Raw genomic sequence first — 25,357 nt, forward strand, 5'->3', positions numbered from 1 at the left:
TTCTCTCTATGAATAATTTTGTGTCAAACATCGTCCTTATTCACCGCTCACCACTTTGTTAAATCAAGAGTTTGCGTTGTTGCACTGAATTTTCTTTAATTGTCGTTTTGTTCTTCTAAAGCTTTTCCAAAGCACATGCAGCACATCTCACTGAATGCAGCACTGTGATGCATCAATGCAAAATTATAAATGTAATATTCATTTACTGCACTTTGCATGATAAGAGACTAGGGGTGAATGATATCGCCTGTGTAATGATATGTGATGAAAATTTCCAATAATGGCTTTTACTGACAATACAGAAAGAAAAGTAGTGAGTGCTCCAGCAATGCTCGGTTAAATCAGTTGTTGGGTCACATGCTCAATATTTTGTCTTAAATGATGAAACAAGTTTGTTGTTTCCACCTTTAGCTGGAAGATGCATATTTTGCAAAGCACCATGCTTTGTTAGAGGTCGTTGAAGTAGCTCCATTTTACGTACTAAATCGGCATTGGATGCTCTCATGCGGCTTTTGCTGTCAGACATGCCTGGGTTTGTTGTTGCATGCACTGGGGAAGGTATATACATGGTGTTGCTCTAGCAATGATATTGATGATGTATAGTCAGGCAGCCCTATTGGAGATATGTGTAGTAATATGAAACAATTACAATTCTGTGATTGCCTGAATGTATCTTCAGTCATCTGCTTTTTTTTCTGTGACAATTTGGTGCAGATATTTTCAGTGTTTAATCTTATGGGAGTAATTTACATGTGCTCTGGAAAACCTTAAGCATGATTGTGTGAGTACTGCTTGGTAGTGTATGTCATGTCTGCACATACAGCAAGTGGTGCGAACAACACAGTCCACTACTTGAATGTTTTGACTCAAAGCTGAGCTTTTGATTTCCTTGTGTTCAAATATTCTGCTAATCCAATCTTATTTTACAGTACTGTGAAACATTTAACTGAAAATATAAAAGTTCATCTTGTCTCTCGTGTTAAATGTAGTTATTTATTTTTACTCAACCCTCTTTTTTTTCATTTTCAATACAGTAAAAGGATTTTGGCATGCTGAATAATTAACTGTCAATGCCAGCATAGTACTTCTGTTTATGGCAAATATCCATAGCTTTCTACATTAATCTTTGATTGCTTTTTCAAAGGGATATGCTATTGTGCCTTTATTAATCACTTTGTCTTTCAATTTTTCATCAAACAGTCCATGTGCATCCGTGCTTTGCCTTTCTTTTTGTGCAACTCGAGGCAAAGAGCAACGATTTGCCATGTTTACTTAATTACATTTTCCCTCCTTCGACATCATTGCATTAACAGCATGGGTGAACAGTAATGGAGGTGGTGATTTTCTCCTAATTATGAAGTGGATTTTCCAGATGAATTACATTACTATTGAATATTTTGTACTTAATATTTCAAAACAGAGGTTGCAATTCTTGGATTAATGTGATTGTAGTGTCATTTACATTTCTGATTGCAGCACAATACTTTGCAAGGCAAGAAAAAACCTTTTTTGTCACCAGGTGATAATTATCCTTGAAGTTCAAGTTAATTACATCAGAGTGCAATGTGTCCACAGTTTGAAGTAATTAGCTCTTGTACAATAAAGACCATAAATGTATGGTTTAATGTTTCTGTTATTTAGCACTTACATGATAGCACCAAACCATACATGATTTGATGCTGACTGTAAGTATTTGCGACAAAGATTTACAACCAGTGCAGGCCAATTGTCAGAAGCGATTAATGTTCACGTCTGAAGTCTTGGGGCTTGTTTGTATCTGTGGGCCTCAGGACTGGTTAGCTAGTAGTGTGAGGCCAAGGACAAATCGTTTGTGACACCATTTGCACAGCACTCAATTGCAAGCCACCTTTTATTTTGCACGCCTGTGTGTTAGATTGAGGGTGGGAGATGGAGATAATTTTGCTGTGGGCTGGTTTCAGTATTTTGGTGTGTAATATATCATGTTAAAAAGTCACAGCATCAGGGAGATGACAAATGGGCAACATGTGTAATCAACACGCTGGTATTAACGAAGCTATTATCTCTTTTTTTTTTTTTTTCTGGTGGGCTTTTATCAGTTGTATTTAGTATGCGGAAGAGAGTAGAGGGAGTGTGAAGTGAAGGGCCAGCTTATTATAGCTTGACTTGGACTCACAATTTTCACCTTTTGCCTCAGAAGGCACTACTCAGACTCTGCAGTGGGCAGGGTTTGTGTAGTAAAATTATAACCAGACCACTTAATCTCGCTGGGATCATCATTACCCGAAAATTGGGCCCCTAAGTTAAGATATAAATGCTCTTAGAAAGCCTGAATAGCACTTAAAGAACCTAATGCTCCTGGCGCTCTGCGCTCACTCCCTGACGATGCTCTGCTTTCACGCAGACCACCAGAAAGAAGGGAAGAAAGAATACAATTTGTTCTGAGAGGAGAAAAAAATGAATGTGTGACACAGAGATTGGTGACAAAGGAGACACTACTCTCTTCAGTGGGAGACCTATGTAAATGCACATATGGTATCTAGAGCTATTATGGAGGCTGGAGCTGTCTAGCTGTCATCTCACACCTCTTGGAATACTGTGTTTGCACCTTATAAGCAGTTTGCCACATTTTCCAGTGCTCAGACAGAAAAGCTAGTCCACAAAGACAGATCTGTTACCTACATTGCTGTTTGTTATTTTTAATGGTGCTCAGCTTGATATAGACACAAGATGAACTATATCTACAATTATGTGAAGCATATGTGAAGCAATTATTTTAGATGGATGAAACGTGATTGTTTCAACGGTATCGTAGGTAAGGCAATGTAAGACATTAATAAAGAGGAACTGCAAATTGGAGCTCTCTATAATTAACCTTAATTTGTGTATTTAATATAGAGAATGTTGTCTTGAACGTAAGAAGTGTCTCTTAAGAATGTAATTTTCTGCTCTGCACAGAAACACAAGTCAAACATGCTTTGCGCCTTCATAGCATATGTGTCTCTTTGCAATTTCAAAAGTGTGAAATGTGAAAATTTATTTTCACACATCATGCAGCCTAAGAAGGCAGTATATCTCGCACTGAAGGGAGGGGAGGGAAAAAAAGAGAAGAGAATTTTTCACTTAATGCAATTTGACCCCAGTGTCAGTATTGACTTAGAGGTTATGCCACTTTGCTCACCTCCTTGTGTCACTTTAACCTCCTAGGACAATGGGATGCATAACACAGAATATTCATCAAAAAAAGAAAAAAAAAGTCACCTGGGATCTGCTTAGCTCTTTCATCCAGATCTGTAGGTCTCTGTTTATTGATTGCCATGTCAAGCATAGGGCCATGGGGCTGTCTCAAGGCTCCACTCCAATAACAATCACCAGGGACGACAGGTGACAAGTCACACAGATGCTAGCAGCTTGGAACCAGCCAAACAAGTTAATTATACTTCCAAGAGCTTCATCTGCATACCGCCTTTTCACTAATGCATTTGCAGCACATTTGTCTCTTGTACGGACACCAAACTGTTGCATGGCATCATACTAACCACTATTTTTATATGAGAGAGAAATAACTGTAACCTGCTAACAGAAAGTTTTTAATATGTGAAATCAAACCCTTTTTTTTTTCTTGGCTGTGTAATTTATGTAATCTGACACTATATAAAATTCTTGATGTGTTTATGCAATTTAACATTAAGCAGCCAAGTGACGATCAAAAGAACACATCCCTACATTTCTTCATTGTCTGGAAGATTGTTCTACTTAAAGAAGAAAAATTTTCAGATGAGTATTTTTGCTGTTGGAAAGCCCTGGATGCTCTGTATCAACTCTAGCTGATTTGGTTTCTTCACAGTGGGGAGGAGATGGATACAGATTCAGAAGTGGAGGACCGTGTGGACGGAGTTAAGTCTTGGCTCTCCAAGAACAAAGGCTCCTCCAAGACCATGTCACAAGAGGGAAGTCTGAAGAGCACCAGGTTAGTGAAAGCTTTCCATCTGCTTTTTGTCAGATGACCGTATAATTCCCCATTGTAACAGTGATGAAACTACCCACATCCCCAGCCTTAAAAAGGCCCACGATTACCTGGGGCAGTTTGCAACAGAAGGATGAGTATTTCATGTGATTAGGTGTCATCTCTCTCTCCCGGTAATCTGTCTAATGACAGGAGGCAGGATGGGGAAGCGGCTGCTGTCAAATTTATTGAAGTGGCCCGTGGCCAGTTGGCACGCCTGCTAAATGACGCCTCTACCACAGTTAGATAGATCTTCTCACTGGTTGATTGCCTTACTTTCTACAGTGTACACTGTGCATAACAGCAATAGCCAGAGGTACTGGATGTGTTCCCTGACTCTTGAATGGTTTCAAGGACAAAATGAAAATGACAGATTTATTCTATAACAAATTGACATCAGTGTGTCAAAGTATGAAAATGTAACCTTTCAGTTACCACATATGAGCTGTCATAGTTGTCATACATCAGCTATGAATGTTTCACGAAATTAAAATTGAGAGTTCTGGCTTTAAATACGCAGTATTTTTCTTCTTGTGTTCTCCTGGTTGTCATTTTTCTTATGCGACTCTTTAGATATTCAGCAAATGCAGATGCTAAAGAGATGAAAGAAGGTAAAGAGAAGATTAATGACAAAGATGGGAAAGAGGTAGAGCCGAGCAGATCGGTGTCTGTCCTGAGCTCTCTGAGCTACCGGAAACGCTCCAATCTGAAGGACTCCATAGGAGGTACAGGCGATGACAGCTCCCTGTTCAACACTCTCAAAGAACAGCCTGACACACTAGACCATGCCTCCATTCGAAAATCTAAGTCAAAGTCTGGAGACCTTCAGGAAGATTGGAAGCAGAGTCGGTCACAGGAAGACTTAGAAGACAAAGGCTCTGTCATCTCTCTAGCCTATTCTGAAGCCACCAGCAGAGCCAGGAAGGGTTTGGAGTCCCGCTGGACTTCACGCAGCAGCCCTGAGTTTGATAAAGAGTCCATGGTATCCTCTGTGGGTCCCAGCAGGATGTCCACCCGGAGAGCAATGATGGACATGGACGATGACAATAAGTCAACTATCAGCAGTGTGAGCCGATCCAGCCCTCGATCGCTCCATCGCAGCACATCTTGGAAAGATGAGAGACGCAGCAGCTCTCGCTTGTCCGTCGCCCGCAGCTGTGGTCTCAGTGAGTTTGGTCTACACGTAGATGACGATGATGACGGCCAGAGCGTTGCTTTTAGCAGAGGGGGAGCCTCGCCTTACAGTCCCCGCTCACGCAGTCGCAGCCTTTCTACATCAGCTCAAACACGCTCATCAGACAACAATCTGCCTGACACGTCAGACATTAAATTAGTCACCCATCGAAACTACTTGGACCCTGACCTAGAGGCTGCAATTAATGAGGTGCTGAGCTTCAAACCTATTAAGTTCAAACGCAGCAAACTTGATGAGTCTAGTGATGAGGACAAGGATGAAAAGATGAAACAAGTGAGTGAGGACAGTAGGAAGAAGGCTGAAAGTGAAGGGCCAGGCTGCAGCACTTCTAACCCACTACGTTCTTCATTAGGCTCTACTCTGGAGCACAGTAACAGACCATCAAGCACCAGCAGCTCTCGTAGTTGTCTAGATAAAAAAGGTAAAGTTTCATCATCTGAGAGCTCCTCATCTTCAGATGACCATCACAGCAGAAAGAGCTCAAAGTTGAAAAAGGGCAAGAAGAAGTCCAAGAAGAGCTCTAAGAAAAAAAGCGAATCAGAAGACTCTTCTTCCTCTTCAGAGTCTTCGTCCTCCAACTCGGCCATCTCCTACCGTAGCTCCAGTAGTATTAAAAAGTGCCCTAAACAAGAATCCGATGACGATGAAAAGGAGCTTACAGGTCATGGAAAATCTAGCAAGAAGGAAACAAAGAAGAAGCAGAAGAAAATGGACAGCTTGGTGATGAAGTACCTGTACAGGCATGACAGTGACTGATACCGAAAGAAGGTGATACTTGGTGTGGTGATAACCCCAAGCCTGGCATCAAGTTTGGTCGTCTGACTTAAAATACTAACGTTTGCTATGTGTGACATTTTTTTTGTTTTTAGTTTGGTTTTTATTCACCAGTTTTGACTAAATAGTCCGTGTGAAGAACAAATGCTGACTTGTACTACTACCAGTGTTTTTGACAAACGTGACACAGGCCTATTGATGCCTACCACCGTTTTTCCTTTGCTTGTATTGACATTTGTCTTCATTTAAGCTTCACATTTTTCCATACACTGTAGTGATGCTGTTTGGTTTGCATTACACAAACTCCTGCCACTTGAGTTTTATTTTTAAATTCCATTAGAAACAGTGGTTTATATTTAGGTTTAAAGTAATCCATCACTGCAATTCATCAGATTCTTTTTAGCTTTTATTTGTCCCGCTCCCAGGCATCACAGGCAGCACAGTGAAATATTTGTCATGAGAAATAGTAGTGATATAAAGCAGTGTTACATTCCTGTGTGTTTTTTATCAAAAAAATGCATCCCTGCAAATCTGAGTGTTTTTCCTAATGGTGTTTGAGATGGTGTGCGCGCATAGTATTAAGAGAAGAGTGTCTGCCTGTGACTGTTCCTCTAGCACAAACAGATGCTGGCAATAAGGGGAAAAAATTTAATTATACCTATTTTTCTTTTTGCATGTTAACTGTGAAGAGTTGAGTTGTGACATGACTGTTGATATTATTTGATGTAAACATGTGCAGTATATTCTAAAATTAGCTCTGCCTCAAAAGCTGTCTATTTTGAATTCCTGATAGCATCTCTTGTTCTTTTCATACTTATGCCAGCAAACTAATAAAGGCCAGTTTTCTGTCCGTGTTAACAATTTAGCCTTAAAACACAGCCCTCCGGCCTTATTTTGCTGTTGCAAAATGGTCAAATATTCATTTCACACTTCATCAAAGTAAACCTACTTAAAAGTAATTATTAGGACATTTTGATTTTAATTTGTATTGCTTGTTTTGATACAGCTTGCTGCTCTGGAAGCTAGTTTCACAGGTGGCTTAAAGCAATCTGGTTATATATTACTGTTGTCATGGATATAGCTGGCTGTTTTAAGAAGGTAATTAAATTAGAAGTATGTTAATTTGAAAGCACCCATTTTATCAAATTTAAAAAAAATTTTTTTTTAAAAATATTTGCCTTATATACTCACACAGTGCATGGATGAAGTGCAGCATTTTGTATGTTGAACATGGAGTGTATGTTGAGTGGAGTGTACTTCAAGGAGATGTCTAATACTCAAGGACACTCGTGTGTGTTTAATCAGAAAGATGCTATATTAGTGTTAAAGAGCCTGTTTCAGTTGCTTTTCCTTGTTCTCAGGGTGTGCATTAAATTGTATCTTAATGGAAGTATTCATATACTGGAATCTCTGCAGTAAGCTAAGCTGCCATCAAACTAGTGCAATGGGTGATTCTGATGTAATGAGTTGTCATGACAATGGATTCTAAGAATGGCTCCAGGTAAATAACCTTTTTAATGAGTGTAGTAGAGGCAGAAGCAAGGCACAAGCTCATTGAATGCTGTGTTGGTTCTGATTTAATATCTTCTACATTTAACCTACTAACAGCACATATTTACTAATATCTGAACATGGTGCCATTACAATACTTCTGCATGTAATTCTTAAGCATTTAGCTCAATAAGAAATTTCTTTTAATGATTCATAAAGTTTTTTTATTGGTGTCCACAGAGCTAGAATCTCTGTGACGCAAAAAGAGGGAAACCATGCTAATGTAGTGCACGCATGTCTTGCTCATTTAAGGGTTTACTGACTGGAAAGAGTCAGCTAAGAGTTTTATATCTTAAAAGCTGTTTTTTTTATTTTTTATTTTTCTTTCCTTTTTTATGTGTGTTTGCTTTTTTTTTATGGGGCTATAAAAGAAATCGTGTTCTAATGTGTCTGTATGTGTATTGACCCCTACAGCCCTCCTGTGCACCGGAGAGACGCGAGTCTGCCCAGATCAGATGAAGAGGATGAGGTGGACAGAGATGGGGGGCAGGCGCCGAGGCAGATCAACTGCGAGGGCTCGCTGGCAGAGAGCTCGTCATAATCCACAGCCTGTCAACCTTGGTTTTTCAGTGACACCAATTGCACAACAGGGACACAGTTCTTTTCTGCTAACTTTATTACTCTTTCCCAGCCAACAAGAACAGAAATGAGGCACACAAAGAACGCTTTTTGTTGAGTAGGTTAGCTTGGGCATTTCATCATCCTCATTGTGGCACACCTAATAACATCATAAAATTATTTTGCTTAAATTATGCTTCTTTTAAGTATTATTTGAAAGAATATTAAAATGAAGGACTATCAGAAGAACCTTTGTGCTGCTGCTTTATTTATAAGAGCTGCTTTTCAGGCATATTTAAGCACGCCTCTGCACTCTTTTCTGACTTTACAGATAGCTCTGCCAAGAGGATTTAGATAAGCCTGCTTTGGTTTTGGACTTCTTCAAGAAGGTCTGACCAACTATTAAGATTATTCTTATCTTTTCCATTAATGTAGACTACCACAGTGGGAGGAATTAACCTCTTTTTAATTAATTATCTCACTGCCCGTTTACATATGGCTCTTGTTGCAAGTTGAGATATTCATAATTTTTTGAATGTGAGGTTAGCTAATTATTGCTGACAGGAAAATTAAAAAACAACAACAACAAAAAAAACCTAAAACCAAGCTGTTAGGGGTTTAAAGGTGACCTATGTTGGAAATGCTGAGAAATGGATTTAAGTTTAGATTTCAATGTGCATTGATAGTTTAAATGGATATCTACTATGTTGAATCAAATGCTTTAGATGCAGCTCAGATAAAATTGAATAAAGCTACAAGTATTTTATTGAGATGAAGTTTGCTGTATTTTTGTGCTACTTAAAGTTCAAAGGGAATGCATTTTTTGGGCTAATATAGCTTCTTTAAATAATATATTCCACAGGAGATTATTCCAGTTTTTGGATATATAATAAAATGAAGTCTGTTCTGATGTCTCCGTTGCTGATTTTACTACTTTGAAAGTGTACGATGAAGATGATCTTTAGAGCATTTTGGGCAAATTGGTTTACGCAAATAATTCCATACCTTTTTGCTATTTCAGGGTGCCAAATATCACATGGATTATATTCTTATAAATAGTTAATGTTTGCATATCTAAAAAGTTTGGGTTGGGACTGTAAAAGCAGCCCTTAAAATAATATTTTTTTTCTTTTATATTGAGGCTCTTTCTCAAAGCTGTCATTTTGAATGTAATTTAAAGGATCATTAGAGCCATATGTTAAAATATCAGCAGCAGGATTTGAAAGATTTTTCCTTGTGTTGGACTTTTTTCATTCAAAGCACTGCCAAAATACCTTTAATTAAAACCACTCTGCTCATAAAATTTAATACTTGCATGTAATTTCAGATGCACAGAGGTATGAAGTCATTTCTTGTTGGCATCTTTTTCTTTTCAGGCACATATGAAAATAACTGAATACTTCTTTATTAACCATGATAATGATATTCTTAGATGAGTGTGATGTAATGGATTTTAATGTATGGGCTTTCTGCTCATGCAAAGAAAAGCTTGAAGTGTCTGTCTTACTATTAGCATATGTTTTTTTCAGAAAAGGCTAATCTGCATTTCATGTCTTATTTTCTCAGTTTTCTTTTCTATGCTTCAGACATGAATATTAATGTGGAACACAGGAAACTTTGATGTCAGTTTTTCAGAATAGACTTGTTAAATGAAGAAGAAGAAGAAAAAAATCCTACATTTCATTGCCTCCAAGTTGGAGTAACTGACTTTACCAGATAATACTTCAAAACTTTGCACTTCATCGTATCTTTTTAAAAGGCTTGTCTATTTTCATTATTGAACAGATTGCCACATGTTATATGAGTGATCTCAGAGGGATTTTTTTAGCAAATAAATTCTGCTGTTTACAAAAATTAGTGTTGGCTCACTGTAATTGCATAGAGGTATAATTTGGATTCACATTAGTTTGAAATTCACCACTATCAGAAAACAGTTTGAGAAATGGTTACAAAGCAAGGAGGACAGTTTTAGTTTAAGAAAAAAAAAATCTGATGTCTGATTAATTTTAGCTCATCTACTGCATGGAAGTGTCTCATCATACCCATCCAGTTTTCCCAGGAGACCACAGAGGAAACAAGCAATTCATAGAAATGATTAATTCCGAGTAGATGGGGAGGCAGGCTGAATGTTGCTCACACTACCATTCGGGCTGTTAATTTGACTGCTGCACATCTACACAGTTCAAAACCAAGCCTTGGGCAAATTCAGAAAGATCAAAAACCCGAGTGCAAGCATAGTCTTCCTTCCACATCAATCTCTATTCTACATAGGCAAAGCTTACCTAGATTCAAAGGGATTGATGGGTTTTAGATTACCACCTTGGTTGACATTCACACACAGTGTGTTTTTGCTTTAAAGAATCCCCCTATTTATCCAACCAATCTGTAATCCTCGCTCCTATACACAACCTGTTCTGCTGCATCACTCTGTGCCAGGGAGCTTTTGCTGTAATTTCACTTCACTTGCGTGCACCCTCCGGATGGCTGCATGTTTCTGCTTAAAGGCTTTCCATTGAGTGACAGATTAAATTCTGCTCCCGATTTTACTTATTTTGGCTCTAACACTGTTTCACAAGCCACTGGAGCAGGAAGTCATTAGCTCAACAAAGCCAAGCAAGTCTGTGTTTACGGTGCCACCCTCCCTGTTATTTAAACAGAGCGGTTAGGCCACAGACATTTGCTGCGCTGGAAGTCTAAAGCTGCACCTCCTTGGACAAGAGTGCCCCATACAATTATATAGAATGCCAGGCTTTTTATTTAGCTTATTAAGTAGAACATCTGAATATTTGTGTTTTCTAGTAACCTTTAAGCATCGCCTTGGATGAATTTCTCTCAAAATATTCACGGTACCTTCTTGCCTCCCCCAGCAAGATTATGTGCCAGCATGGACAAAGATGCACCTTTTCAAAATGACAAAGCTGATGGAGTGCAGCCAGACACGGTCACAACCGACTCTTAAATAACACTGTGTGCCAGCATCGGCATAAGCAGCTGTGTTCTCAGAGCGTCTTCACATTTTGACCTTGGTTGGAGGCCATCCTGCCAGGCTGTAAGATATGTGGGGGTGCAGTTAGACGGGAGAACATATTTATCAGGCATCATCCTCAACTATTAGTGCTTCCAGTTTCCTGCTGTATGCCTGCTGTCAATAAAGCACTGATTGGAGGCGCTGGGACATTGCCTGCAGGGACCAGGTGAGGAGGCTGCATTCATTTGCAATTCTAAGATGAAAAGAAGCAGCAGAGTGTGCTGCTTGGGCGCCTCTCTTTGTTTGCACATATCATTTCCACTCTAATGAACACGGCGCAGTAGTGGGCCTTGCAACAAGGCTCAAAGGTAGGCGCAAACATTGTTTACATTTTGCATAGGTCTTCTGTGGGCCTGGGGGACCATTAAAGGATTTTTTCTTCCTGTGTGGGACCTACCAAAAAAAAGGCAATGGGGAATCTGTGATTTATTTTGTTTCATGCCCCTCTAATACCTAAGCACGGTTTAAACCCCCAAAACAAATTGTGGGAATCCTTGGAGTGTTAAAAAAAAAAATGTCGCAGCGTCTACCACCAATTTCAATGTCGGATTTCTCCCTCTCTATCTCCACTCCACACTATGCAGGTGGCCAAAGCCTCCCACTGTGCTCAGAACTGTTCAGTGCTTAGTGTCTCTGCCAAAGGAGAGTTGCTACCCCTGCCACTGATGTATGTGTATGTGTGTGTCTGGGTGAGAGGGAAATGAAGTCTTAGGATGTAGTCTGCAGCAGTCCACTACATTTAAGGGATTTGAAAATGCAAATGGTCATTTTCTCTTTCTCCACAGCATTTCTCTGTGGTAAAAATGTTAGCAGAGTGTGCTGCTTCCCCAACGCTTTGTGCTCTTGGTTCTTCACAGTGATGGGATTTCCTTTGTTTCCTTTCACCTTCTGCTGCAATTATATTTTTAGTTCTGCAAGCCTCAGAGACAGATCCAGGGTTGTCCTTAAATCCAAGTGTTAGACGAACAAATACCCACATGGTCTTCTCTTATTTCTTATCTGACTGAGGTTTGCGCATTTCTTTTGCATGTCTTTCTAAAATGATTTGCATACGCAACACCTTCTGTGAGCTATTCATTTAATGAAAATCAGTTTCAATCATAAGGCACCAAATCACAGCCACAGTCGCCTCAAGGTGCCTTATATAGTAAGACCCAACAATAATAGAATTCAGTGAAAGTTGATAAAATCAAAACATATAAAAACTTAATCAAATACACTCCCCCTCTAATCCGAATCTCTATTTCATAGGTCATAGGGATTGACAGGCCAAACACATTATTTGACTCCTGCTTTAATCTTAATGCTTCCTCATATATACCGTCCACAGTCTGACCTCTAAAACTAAGCTTTTTATTTCATCATACCCTGAGTGGAGCAAGCATTTGAATATAATCTTCTACACCGCTTTTTTTTTTTTTTTTTTTTTTTTTTTTTTTTTTAAACACATATGTGTTTGGTTTTGTGCAACGACGACATGCACACAGCAGTAATTTACATGCCCTGAATCTCTTTCCTCATTAGCTCATTTCTATTGTGAAAAAGCAACTCAATCAACCATATTAATTGTGGCCAAACAGATGGGAGGGTTGACATGGGCGAGGATGGTGACAGAGATTTGCGTAGGAGGCTGCTGGTGTAGCTGTGCTGCTTTCTTACACTGATAAATGCAGTGATAGATTACTAAGTAGCCCTTGAACTCTCTGGAAGGGGCGTTCACTGCTGCCATTGGTGGACCTCATGTACTACAGGCTGTCAGTGTTAATGGGAGGGAGGTGTGAAACCACAATGCTAAATTTCAATTTCCCCATCTCTACATTTGTGAACAGGGGCCTGTTTCTAATAATCCCTACATTTTAGATCCCACTTCCAGCCGTTGGGGGGTGTGGCATGTTGCATGTTGTTTCCTGAGAGCTGCTGCCAAGCTTTCTCTTCACGGTCAACACATTGCACACAAGCTCGTCCCCGTCCTAAAGACGCCTCAATTGACCATAAACACTGTCTTTGAAATCTCCTGCACTGCAAGAATATTTTTTTTTCTTTTCCTCCATGAAAAACGTAAAACTATTTTATCTTTTGGAGTGCTGGTTTTTTTTTTTAACTACAAAGGAAATGTGAAAATACATTGTGTTGACTTTACCAGACACTTAAATAAATTCTTCAGCTATGTCTTTGCGTGAGTCATTGCACTGAGAGATAAAATGTTCTCTACTTGGTGCCAGCACTTGACAGCTTGGTGGTCTTTACCACCAAACTCACGAGCACTGCAGCTATAAACTGATAGATAGCAGGAATTAACTATGCATCTAATTACAGACTTTATAAGCATAACTCAGTGAGCAGATGGAAGTCACTGGTGTGTTTGGAGTCACTTTATCCAAACCCCAGGAGAGTACACTGCATCATATCCAGAGGAACATATTCCTCTTCAAAGTGAGATTTATTTAAACTAATACAAAAGCCTAGTGGCCATTTGGCTTTGGACTGGTACTGTGTCATTGAGGCTTGGCATGAGCAGAGAAAATGTGCACAGCTTTGCTGGACTGTATACAAGATCTAGTTGGTTGTCACAGCACATATGTATATCGCTGTTGCCAGGTGGTGGATACATCTTAACCCATCGCGAACTGTACAGTAAATGATACAGTCACAATCAGCTATAAGTGGGCTAAATGTTTCTCACAAGGAACTTGTATGCTCTGAAAAAAGAATTAAATGACAATTTCCATTTGGTAAACAAGACTAACAATCATTAAATAAAGGCGCTAATAAACTAAAATTAACTATTTGCACACTTTACTTTCCATGACTCGCGTTTCACATTTGCAATTACTTGTCGAATGTTTTAAAATGTAATTTTTTTTTTTACTCTCAGGATGTCTGATGTTTGCACTGATATTTTTCAAAGCTTTGGCTTTTCATTTCTGCAGTAATTGAAAGGAGGACACTTTCACTCAAACCCAATCCCTGAATCTGAAGACGTGATTTTATTTTCCATTTCATTATAACCCCGGAGAAATTGGGGGAGGCAATTTGTGGCCACAGCTGATTGGGAGATCTTAAACAGTTATTCAAAGATGAGAACCAATCAACATCCGACGGTGAGGTATTTAATGGAGATAAGGTTCTGAATAGAAATTGGAAAATGCATAAAGTGGCAAAGTGGTGCCTGGAACATATCCTGAGATTGACAGGCAGACATTGAATGAGTCGGGCAGGATACTAATGTCTGTCCTGTCATTTGGCCTTCCCTTTTAGCAGGCTCCATCTCACTGTCCGTGTGGGACTAAGTCTGAGTGACAAGCCACTGACATTTACAATCTCTGGGCCTCAAAGTGTGGGCAAGCATGCCCGTGCTGAAATGTGATCACACTGGATGGTCAGAGTCATTAGTGAATCATGTTATGGCCCTGCATAGACTGTTATTACCACCCTCCCCAGTTGATGGTGTTTTTTCTCTAAACTCTAATGCAGCTTTTGGTGTTTAATTATATTACTTTTTAGTACAAGGTCATAACAGAGCACTACCTTTGGGTGAGATAAAGATTAAATAAAATACAAAAGGACACTTGAATATTTCATGATTGGCTGTTAGCTGTTCACAAGTTCAAATAAATAATTTAGTGATGTAATGAAAACATGGCACTGACATAACTAAACTCAAAGATATTCTCAGAATATCCACCTATTAAATTTAGCACTCATAAAACCTTAGAGATGCAGTGATGAAAGTGAACCATACTGTGGTTAAGCTACATTTTTTTAAGCATTTGGGTTGTGTGAGAATATTGTCCTTGTGTCTCTGTGCAGTAGCTAAGTAATGCCAAAGTCTAGCAATGTTGCTAGGAGACTTAATGTCCAGACAAATGGTAGACTAATAGTCACTGAATTATTCAGTATCAGCACAGGAGGTGAGGCAGTTAAGAAAAGTTATATCAGTGTGGAAGGTCTATTTTCTTCCTGAGACCTTTGCAAGCGTACAAATGGACTTCATCACTGGAACTTCAGGTGGATCCGTTTATGTATATTTCCTCACCTTCATCCTCTGCAGTGCTCATACAGGGCCGTGCAAAGTGAAGTACCTCTCTTGCTCTTGCTCTCTCTTTCTCTTTTTCTGCAAGCCACTGCTCAAGCTATACTGTACAGTATGGATCCGTCCCATTCCAGTGGCACAAATTAATCTACACCAGCTGTCCACCTGAAACAGACCCCGTATGTACAGTACAAGGACACATTCATTTATTTCACTTCTTCCTGCCAGGGGAAATCTACGAACGTGATTTAGAGCTCCGGTGCTGTTGTTCTGGCTAAACAATACATTTCAATGAGATGCAAGCTCTCAGCAACAATGTGAATATAAATCAGTAAATCGTTGCACACCTCCTTTTGAGTCTTAGGCAGGTAATGTGTGTGTGTGTGGTTTAGATTGCATTGGTTGTATTGGTTGTGAGGCAGTGCTTGTAGCTGTTTCTATAACTAGAACTAAAAGGAAATTGCTTGTAGCATTTTTCAGCAAAATACCAAATTACACATGGGTTGAAAAATATAGCTTATGGGCTTCTTTGAAGTTCAGATGTAATAAGGTTCAGGCAGTTTCTGGTGAAGGTGAAAGGACAGCATATTTGCTAGACAGACAGAACCAGGTGGTGTAGCATTCAGCATGGCATGCTATAAACACAGCAAAAGCACATGATTGTCGGCCTACGCTGTGCGTGTGCATACTCAAAAACAGCAGCCCTGGGATTCAGTCATTTCTAAACACAATATATGTAACTATTTTTTTAAACGACTGTGTGCAATATAAAACCAAAATACATTAACTGTCGTATAATGATACATTTATGAAGTATTTTAATCCAGCACTCAATGTTGCATCATTTGAAGGACTAACCAAATCCTACGTTTATTCTCGCAGTCTATTGTGCACTCACAGACTATTTTACACTTTACTGACACCAGCTTGGACCTTCTGCTTATTTCAGAACTGTGTTCATTTTTCATGGGATGGCATAGATTCATCGAGGTGCTGGAAACATTGCTCAGAAATTTTGCTCCGCATTGATAACACGTCATAGCATCGCACAGTTGCTGCAGATTTGGCAGCTGAATATCCATGATGTGAATCTCCTATTCCACCACGTCCCAAAAGTGCTCTATTGGATTGAGATCTGGTGACTGTGGAGGTCATTTGAGTTCAAGATGATCTGAGCTTTGTGACATGGTTTGTTATCCTGTTAGAAGCAGACATCAGAAGATGAGCACACTGTGGTCATAAAGGGATGTAAATGGCCACCAACAATACTCGGGAAGGCTGCAGTGTTTAAACAATGCTCAGCTGGTATGAAGGGACCCAGAGTGTGCCAAGAAAATATCCTGCCATCATTACAACACCATCAGCAGCCAGAACCATTGATATAAGGCAGGTTGGATCCATGTTTTCATGTCGTTTTATCTTTTTCTGAAAATTCTCTGCATACCCTAGAAAAGTTTGTGCAGAAGAATCCCAGTAGATGAGCAACCTCTGAAAGATTTAGACCAAGAAGTTGAACAGGTGTACTTAATAAAGTGGCTGGTGAGTGCAGAAGGAAGCTTTGGCATCATATGTGGTGCAAAAGTTATTTCGATTTTCTTTTTCAATGAATGGGTTATTTTTTAACTATAAGGCAGTTTCTTTTCACAATGTATTTTGAAATCTTTCCACTGCATAGCATTGGGAACAAATACTTACATTTAGTGTTCTCTGCTACACTGTGTTTAATATGGACTTCAGCTTAGGAAACGATTTTCTCTTTGCTTGAACTTTTTACAGGTTTGTGTTGTGTTTACACTCTGTTTACACCTCTGGTTTTGTTCACAGCTTGTTGGCCTTTGTACTTGTTAAATAACTAAAAATTACTTCACAAAATATTAATGTAATTTCTTCAAAGAAAAACAAAACCCAAAACCTTGAACACCTTCAGTATTGGTGTAGGAAAACCAGGCTTTCAATGTAATGCCGTATGGAAACATCAGAATCTGCTTTACTCTTGAACGCATTTCCATTCATCCAGAAATACTCCAGTTCCTGCAGAACCAGGCTGCACTTCTGTTACCACTGCCAGATTCCTCCTGATTGCACCGTAAAAAGACAATTTGCAATGCTGGGCTCAGTCTGCACACTGTGCCAATGGATCATTGCTAGGGACACTATTCACTATTCAGCTAGGTTTTCCCTCCTTTTCTCACAACTGCAATACCAATATGTTTGCATCTGATAGAGGGAAAATATATACCACCCTTTGTGTGTAAATGTATTATATAAGACACACCAATATCACCAGGTTTATGCAGTTTGCATTCTATTTTAATATTAAGCTCCTCTGCTGTTACATAGAATGTAATAATTGAATAAAAATAATCTAAATGAAATATTTGTGATAATATTTTACCTCCTGATTTACCCTCCGTCCTGTGTCTAGTCTGTGAAACTCATATAGTGTATATTTAGAGTGCTCTGTCACCATCTCGTCCCTTAAGGGCTGATGGCTGTAGCAAATCTCAAAGTGGCCGCTTCGCATCGAACAGTTCGGGTGATGGATGGCCTCCTGTGTGATGTATAGCTGTTACTTTCTTCCCCACAGGCCTCCATGGGTTGAATTTGGTCAAGTGACCTCTGCTTCCTGTGTATCCTAGCTCATCCCTGGAGTCCCAGTCTGCGGCCTGGGTGTAAATATGATCCATGGGGCTACATGGCAGATGATGAGCGATGTATCTTATTGTCTTCAGGACAGAAATCAGATGCTCTTAGGTTTCTTCCAGTTCTCTTCACAATGCGGCATACTCACTTGGTAGAGCTGGAGTTTATTCTCTCTCTATATACATTTTTTCTGTTGTTTGTGCTGATTGCTAAGTGTCCAGCATTATTAGTACGGTAATAGATAAAGGTGTATCTCCTCAGTAATTATATGAAATTTTATTGAAATTCCAGTGTCATTATAGTCACCTACAAATACGTAAAGATAGATACACTGGAATAGAGCAGTAACAATTTAGGTTTTTAAAGAAATAACTAAAGGTCCTTATTATGGCATGGCTTAATTTTGCCTTTTCACATCTCGATTTAATGTTCATAAGGTCATGTGCATGATGGATGTTCTATTATTCAGTTGCCTGTTTATTTATATTTATATATTTTAGATCACAGTTCAAAGGCAGCTTTCAAAATGAGTGTAGTTTTTTAAAAACAGCTAGATATAAATAAACAACGACTCGGTATACTCCACTCCATGATATTGCCCACGCTCATTAACGTACTGACAATGTAAGATGGGGAAATATTTTTTAGTTTTTCCACCAAATTACCATGAAATGACAAACTACTTAAAATGACCTTTAAGTATGTGTAGGGAAATATAAATACTTTAAAATTTAATTTACTTACTGGGGAATTACGCATTTAGAAGCAGGCCATATTATGCGTAACCAATATGATTCTTAAAATATTTGTACATTTTGCATGAATAATAAAAGCGTTTTGACCTAACCACGTCTCTCCTGTGAGGAAGTCAAACTTAAAAACAAAAAAACATACTCAAGCTTTTGTCTAAACCTTTGTTGCTTATACCAGCGCCAGACTCAAATATGTAAATCTCAGCATGCCAACAAGTAATTTGAAGCATTTTGCTATTACTGTGCATGCCACACCACTGCAGTACATACCACACCACCACATAATGGGTCACTGAACTTCCATAACAGAGAGAACTGCCAGGCGCTGACACAATACATTTTCCCCCGCTAAAGCTACTCTGGTAAATACACACACTGAGAAATTAGATTTGGCAGGTCATTCAACTCTCCCCCTGGGGATCTGCAACTTTGCAACTGCTGTGTTGTTTTTTTTCCAGCTCAAAATAAACAGTTCACCTCAAACGCTGATGTGAGGCGTTTCACGAATTTGACCGTTTACCTTAACCGCTTCCGATCGTTTAAGGCAACGATGAAAACTAATGACAAAATATCACAAACATGTAAGGGTAGAATTGCAGCTAAAATCTTGAACTTGTGATTATTTTTGGAAGTTCACAGAAACACAAAAATTGGCTTGAAAAATGTGCAAATTTCTTAGAGAACTAACATCTTGAAAGGTGTCGTGTCTTTTTTTCTAATCACACCACTCAGGCCGAAAAATATAAAAAACCTTTTTATGATGCCACTCTGATTGAACAATGAAAAAGAAGGAAAAATTGCTCTTTGGTGTTAAAGCTGAATTTTTTGTTCAGATAACTTAATGCTAGATGAGGCGCTGCTTTTCTCCTCCTACTGCTTAAGTGCATTTCACGGCATTTTCTGCACTCCCCCCAACTTTGTCCAGAGCTGGTAGCACTGCTGGAGGATAAAGTTCTGCCCACAGCTCTTCCAGCTTATTCATGTATGTCCACTTCAGCTCCCTTGGCAACAGTGAAGGAAAGTACCACGCCATTCAACACATGCTGCTCTTAATGCTGAGGTGCTGCTTTCATGCAAAATGACAGAGTGAAGCTTTGCTTCCTTAATCAGTGCTATGATTCATTAATGCTGCCACTGAGATTAGAGTAGTCCTATTTTTCATCTAACATAGGAAGCATTTTAGGTATCTGTCTTCAATTTCTTCTTTTAGTCTTTTAGCTCATGGGTTAACCAAAATATGATACGCCATACAGTAAGTGCAGTTGCAAGCACACTTACTGGCCAAATACACTGACATCATTTTCGTAAAGTAATTCCAATAACTGTCATTATAAGTACTGTCAGGGTTTTGATGTTCATTATCATTGCTTCTTCACTTCTGCTAAATTCTTTAAAAGCACTTCACTAAACATGAAGGTCAGCTTTGGTAAAAAGGAATATTGCTTAATCTGTAAAAGCATATTTGTAATGTGCTGTGAAGCTCCGCGAGGACATTTTCAAAGCATGAAAAAAACAGACCCAATGTTTTCGTCAGGGTTTGCACACACACGCACACAATCCACCAAATGCAGGTGTCTATTATAAAGAAATAATACAACATCAGCTGTATGAATTCTAAAATTGCAGTTTAAACGTTATATGCTATTAATGTGGATCTTTTGTATGTGAATGCTATCAGTACTTTCAATTCTTTCAAGTGAACTATAAAACTTTTTCTTTGTATGAACATAATATTCAGTGTACAGCTTCCCTCCAGTCTCCCTCGGTGTCCAAAGGTCTCCTTTTTACCAAAGGAACCTGACTTAGAGGTGACCTCTATCTTCTTTTCTGAGTAACAAAGGAAAGCCAGTATAAAACACACTATTTAAGTATTAACAGGATATAGCTGGTAATAATGATGTTGAATTGTTTTGCTTTAACTTTGCCAAGTGAAACCCTCGGTGTAAGGGTTGTGCACACAAGATCAGCTGAGAATAATTTAAAACTTCAGAATGGATGGAGGTTGGGAGCCTTTCACCTTCCAACCCTTTCGTCTAATCTCCAAAATAACAGCAGACACGTGTGCGGAATGAAACCCAGTGCAGCTCTGTGAATTTCTGGGTCTGTAACTTGCTTATTTAGTTCTTTTGGCAGATGGTGACCAGAGTTGAAAAAGCGATATTTTTAAAAATAGGATTTAGAATAGCAAACTTTATAAACTTTCAAGTAAAATACACTGTGGCTTCTAATTTGGCACAAATAGAATGTTTGTTTTGTTGAGAAAGGTCAAACATACACACACACACACACACACACACACACGTACAAAAGACATTGTGATTTGTGTATCAACTGCAAGACAACCTGCTGCTGCCCCCAAATTACTCTGTGGCAGGTGTAAAAAATTTGCCCTGTGAGAGCACTACACACAGGTTGATTGCACACCTGCTTTGCTATTTTACAGGTGCTGTTTGTGCTAGCGAAGACTGCGGCTCCCTCCCGAGGCCCCCCCACACCCACCCAGTTTCACGCCAATAAGTCCTGCGCCTGCCAGCATGACAGAAACCTCATCATGCTAATCCAAATGCTAACTGAATCAGCCATAGAACTGCATTGCTTCCTTGCTGTTTTGCTGCACTGACAAGGTTCTAGCTATCATTTTGCCTTGCCTGAAATGGAGTGAATAATTAAAGCAGTTGGGTAAAATATTGAGTTTGTACTTTTCCACAGAGATATAAATATTTCTGTAACATCAATGAGAACACAAATAGCTGCTGCAGCAACAGCAATTTGCTTATTCAGTGTCTTTTTTTTGAATCTCAGTAGTATCATTTTATGTTGATGCAATACACACCTGACCACACAAATGTTTTGTGAAACAGAGGCATAGCCTAGAAGTTTTTTCAAAAAATAATATCAAGTCCTGGACTTACTAGAAACACTCTCCCTATCCTTTATCTATCATCAAACAGAGTATCTAAAGCTCAATTACACCATCCAACAGAACATCACGCTATAATATATAAACTATGCTGCAAAGCACAGGTTTCTTGAAAATGTATGAACCTTGTAAAAGGCACAGTCATTGCTGTGTATAATTTACAAACACATGAACATTTGCATCTGGTTGTTTTTGCCTGCTCTGAATACATTAATAAACAAAAATAACAACTACACGAGTGCAGCTAAATCTGAAGTCTTAAGCACAATCATCATATTTCAAACACAATTATGCATTCAATGCAACGATGTGCAATAATGCTGTTTCCAAATAGCATATTTTTGTGTTAATATATTTGGTTTGAAGAACATATGGTTGTTATGATTTCAATTTTTGGGGCAACTGGTGTGTGACAGGTGTCCGGTGATGCTGGGACTCTTCGGGATGCAGGGCAGCGGGTTGGCAGCCCATGCTGGTGAGGACAGAATCAGTCGGGCATGCAGCCAGAGGTGGAGGTGAGCCCTCAGCAGTGGGCAATCTGGACATTGAAGGGCAGGATGCAGAACACTGAAAACCAGACTAGTGGGACACTGGACATGTATCAACAGATAGGGTCGACAGATGCTCTTATTGTGCAGGAGAGCTCACAGAAATGACTAACTTAGGCTATGGGAGGAGGCTAGTAAAGAAGGTTGTCCACAGGCTGGTAGTCAACTGAAAAATCAACCCAATGAGCAAGACCAATTCAGAAAAGAACTGCTGACCCAGAGGTTGAAGACACATCGACTGATATGCGCACTATCAAATTCAGGGGAGCCATTAGTCGACTCAGACCCAGGAACAGAGCAGACACTGGCACATGCCGGGATAGAACCAGGGAGAATTATGGGGATAATTCTTCTCAGCGCCTTCTCTGGGATTAGAGAATGCACTGACAATTTACTGACAGTCTTTGTCTCTATCTTAAATTTATACTTAGAAAAAGGGAGAAAGGTCTGTTGGCTCATGAACAGTCTGAGAAACAGGAGAAGCTTACTGCGTTTTAATAACAGGGAATTTTTCAGCTGACTCAGATTCTGGTGTGGGACGAATATCAGCCTACTTGGTTTTGCAAGGGAGCTGCAGAAAAAGGAAAAGTCATTCATGTTTCAACTGTGACAGGGGTGTAGAGTTCCTTGTCCTAAGTTGAGAGGCGGTGAATCCAGGAAAGGCTGCCAGCTTCTCCTGGGGAAAGCAATCGCTATGAAGTTCTCAGCCATGAATGGAGTGTCTGGGCTCAGGCCCAAACAAACTGTTTTCACTGTCAGAAATTATACAGATAATATCCACAGAGCCTTGGATATCCAAGAGTAATCTCTCAAGACTGAAGCACACCTCTTTATGCTCCTCCAGAAGATGTCTGCTGTGAGCTAGGTCAATTTTATGGTTCTTTCTGCTTTTTGTTTTTTAAAGTGTAGTTCAAATGTAGCCACAATGGAGGCAAGTGGGCAGGATGCAAAGGAAAAGCTAGAAAATAGAAATGCTAATGCACTTACGAGAAATTAGAGGAGGCACAAGGGACACAGGTCAAGGAAGTACACAGGAGACTCGCAGAAACTGACAAAGACAGGCGGGCTAACAAGGAGCATGTGAAACTAATATAAGCTAATATAAACAAGCTAATGCAACTACAAAACCCCGGGGCACATCTTAATTACAATTTCAGCAGCATTTATTTTTGGATATGGAATTCTTAAACATCGCTAATATTAATGCTGCTCTCAAGTTTGCACACAGGTCAATGCACCCCCGCCCTTCTCTGATGAACGACTAAGGGTAATGTATAATGCATCAGACTAGCTGTGCTCTGCTTGGGGGTTTGCTATTGTCTCATGCGTCCATGCAGGAAGCATGCTAGAAGTTGCTATGACTTGAAAGAAATAATTCCCAAGTACACAAGACCTGAACTATAAAAAAGGAATTCATGATTTTACAGGTAATGCTTAGGATGCTAATATAGTAATAGCTTTGCTGCTTTTGTTTGTCGATATAGTACACATACTTGGAAAATCAGGGCAAAAATATGTTCACGATTTAAAAAAATAAAACTGTAGTAGTGCTACTGTGTCTTTTCCTATAAGCTCCATCTGTGCTTGTGCTGTGCAGTATTTGCTGTAGGCATTTGATGTGGACCCTAGTCCATATAAAATGATACTCCCACCATCATGGATATATCTACTGTCTCCACACCAGCACATGCCTCTCCATCACAGTGCTCTGAGAGTTTCATCTCTAGACACTGTTTTGTAAAAGAGATGGTGGCTTGAGAGGCAGAGGCTGGTGAAATAATGGAGCAACTATATGAGTATGGCCAGAGGCTCTGAATTGTTAGCTAGCTGAGTAAGGCTGCTTTGCTAGACTAGTTTACAGACCCCTGGGCAGCCAGTTCATGTAAACAGAATATTTATTTAATCGTCTTCTTGGCAAGTGGGACTGTTCCAACTCGAGTAAATGCTGCACATGGGTTTATTTTACTCTCTCCACTTGCGAAGCTAGGCTTCCGATTGGTGTAAATCTTTCCCTGTTTATTGATTGGTTGGTATATTGATTTGAAGGAGCATGTCTGTGGAAGATTCTGTTGTTAGCTTGTTGATGAAAACATTTTTTGCCACTCAGCTATTCAACATGGATGAGCAATTTTGTGTTCTTTCTGAACACTCGGGGAAAAAAATTACATTGTTTGTGTGCGCCTGTCTGCCTGGTCCTATCTTGTGACAGCACATGTCTTGCCCCATGTTGTGAGTGCTCCCACTGAGCCGTAATAACACACCTCAGTGCTGTCTGAAATATTCATAGCCAGGTAAGCCCATCACTCTGAGTCACTCACATGGATTATTATCACCCCCCCTTCTGCTCTCAACCTAGGTCACTTTATTCCACCTGCCTTTTGCTGCATCCCACTCACCTCTCAGCTTCTGGCTGCACCATGCATAGCCACCCAGTGTTAAGCCTTGAGCTCAAAATGCCACTGTCCCACTCTTTATTGATTTTTTTTTTCTAGTTGAATTTCTGACAGGGTTAGCGTCAGTCTTTGAAACTCCTGATACGTGTTTGCAGAACATATGAATTGCATTTTCATCATTTTCATCTTCACAAGTAAAGCCTTGAGCTCCATGGATGGCAGCACTGTCTTTTTGGAAGAGACCTCCCTGATCAGGACAGAAAGGTGACCACTGTGAACACTTTTGTTAACAAAAGATAATTAGTCATAATTGCTCCCCTTTCTGCTTAGCTTAACTTTCACTTGCTGTTTGCTCGTAGGTTCAGGCACCAATGCAAATCAGTCAGAGTGTAATTTGGGTTTAAAACAACACAAGTTACATGAGTGACTTGTCTCTCAATTCCCACCACATAGGTGGAAACCTTGTATCTCTGAGACACCAACATCTTTGACTAAATGGCGGTAACTGATGCCCCAGGAATCACTGAGCAGAAATGACAATGCACCTTTATAGGAAGAAAACAGTCATAAACATATGACATAGTGCTCTAAATTCAGAATACTTCTAAATTTGAATAAAACTAAGGTTATTTTATTTGACCCTAAAAAAAATCTTAGAAAAATGCTGTCTTACCAGATACTTACTCTGAATGACATTACCTTGGCCTCCAGAAACACTGTGAGAAATCTTGGAGTCATTTTTGTGCAGGACATGTGTCTCTCTCTCTCTCTCTCTCTCTCTCTCTCACACACACACACACACACTGCACACATTAAACAAACATGTAGCGCTGCTTTCATTCATGTGATCAGTATTGCTAAAATTAGAAAAGTCCTGTCACAGAAATGGAAAAAAGGAGTTCATGCATTTATTATTTGGAGGCTAGAGTACTGTAATTCTTATTATCAGGCTGTTCTAAAAACTCCTTGAAAAGCCC

At 39.5% G+C, this 25,357-nt stretch overlaps 1 protein-coding gene across 6 annotated transcripts in view; it reads left to right on the forward strand.

The window, feature by feature from the left end:
• LOC116313115 (unconventional myosin-XVIIIa-like) overlaps positions 1-8,973 on the forward strand; it is a 59,339-nt gene extending 50,366 nt beyond the window's left edge. For 5 of the 6 annotated variants that reach the window (XM_039618465.1, XM_031730684.2, XM_039618470.1 and 2 more), the window contains 3 exons: positions 3,827-3,949; positions 4,559-5,948; positions 7,920-8,043. In XM_039618465.1, coding sequence (XP_039474399.1) covers positions 3,827-3,949; positions 4,559-5,936 — 1,501 coding nt within the window. In that variant the 3' untranslated portion in view covers positions 5,937-5,948; positions 7,920-8,043. Of the gene's footprint in view, positions 1-3,826; positions 3,950-4,558; positions 5,949-7,919 lie in introns of all 6 variants that reach the window. The other variant, XM_039618468.1, reaches the window with a different exon arrangement.
• Positions 8,974-25,357: the final 16,384 nt, after the last annotated feature.

The sequence above is a fragment of the Oreochromis aureus genome, linkage group 10, assembly GCF_013358895.1.
Source record: "Oreochromis aureus strain Israel breed Guangdong linkage group 10, ZZ_aureus, whole genome shotgun sequence".
Lineage (NCBI taxonomy): Eukaryota > Metazoa > Chordata > Actinopteri > Cichliformes > Cichlidae > Oreochromis > Oreochromis aureus.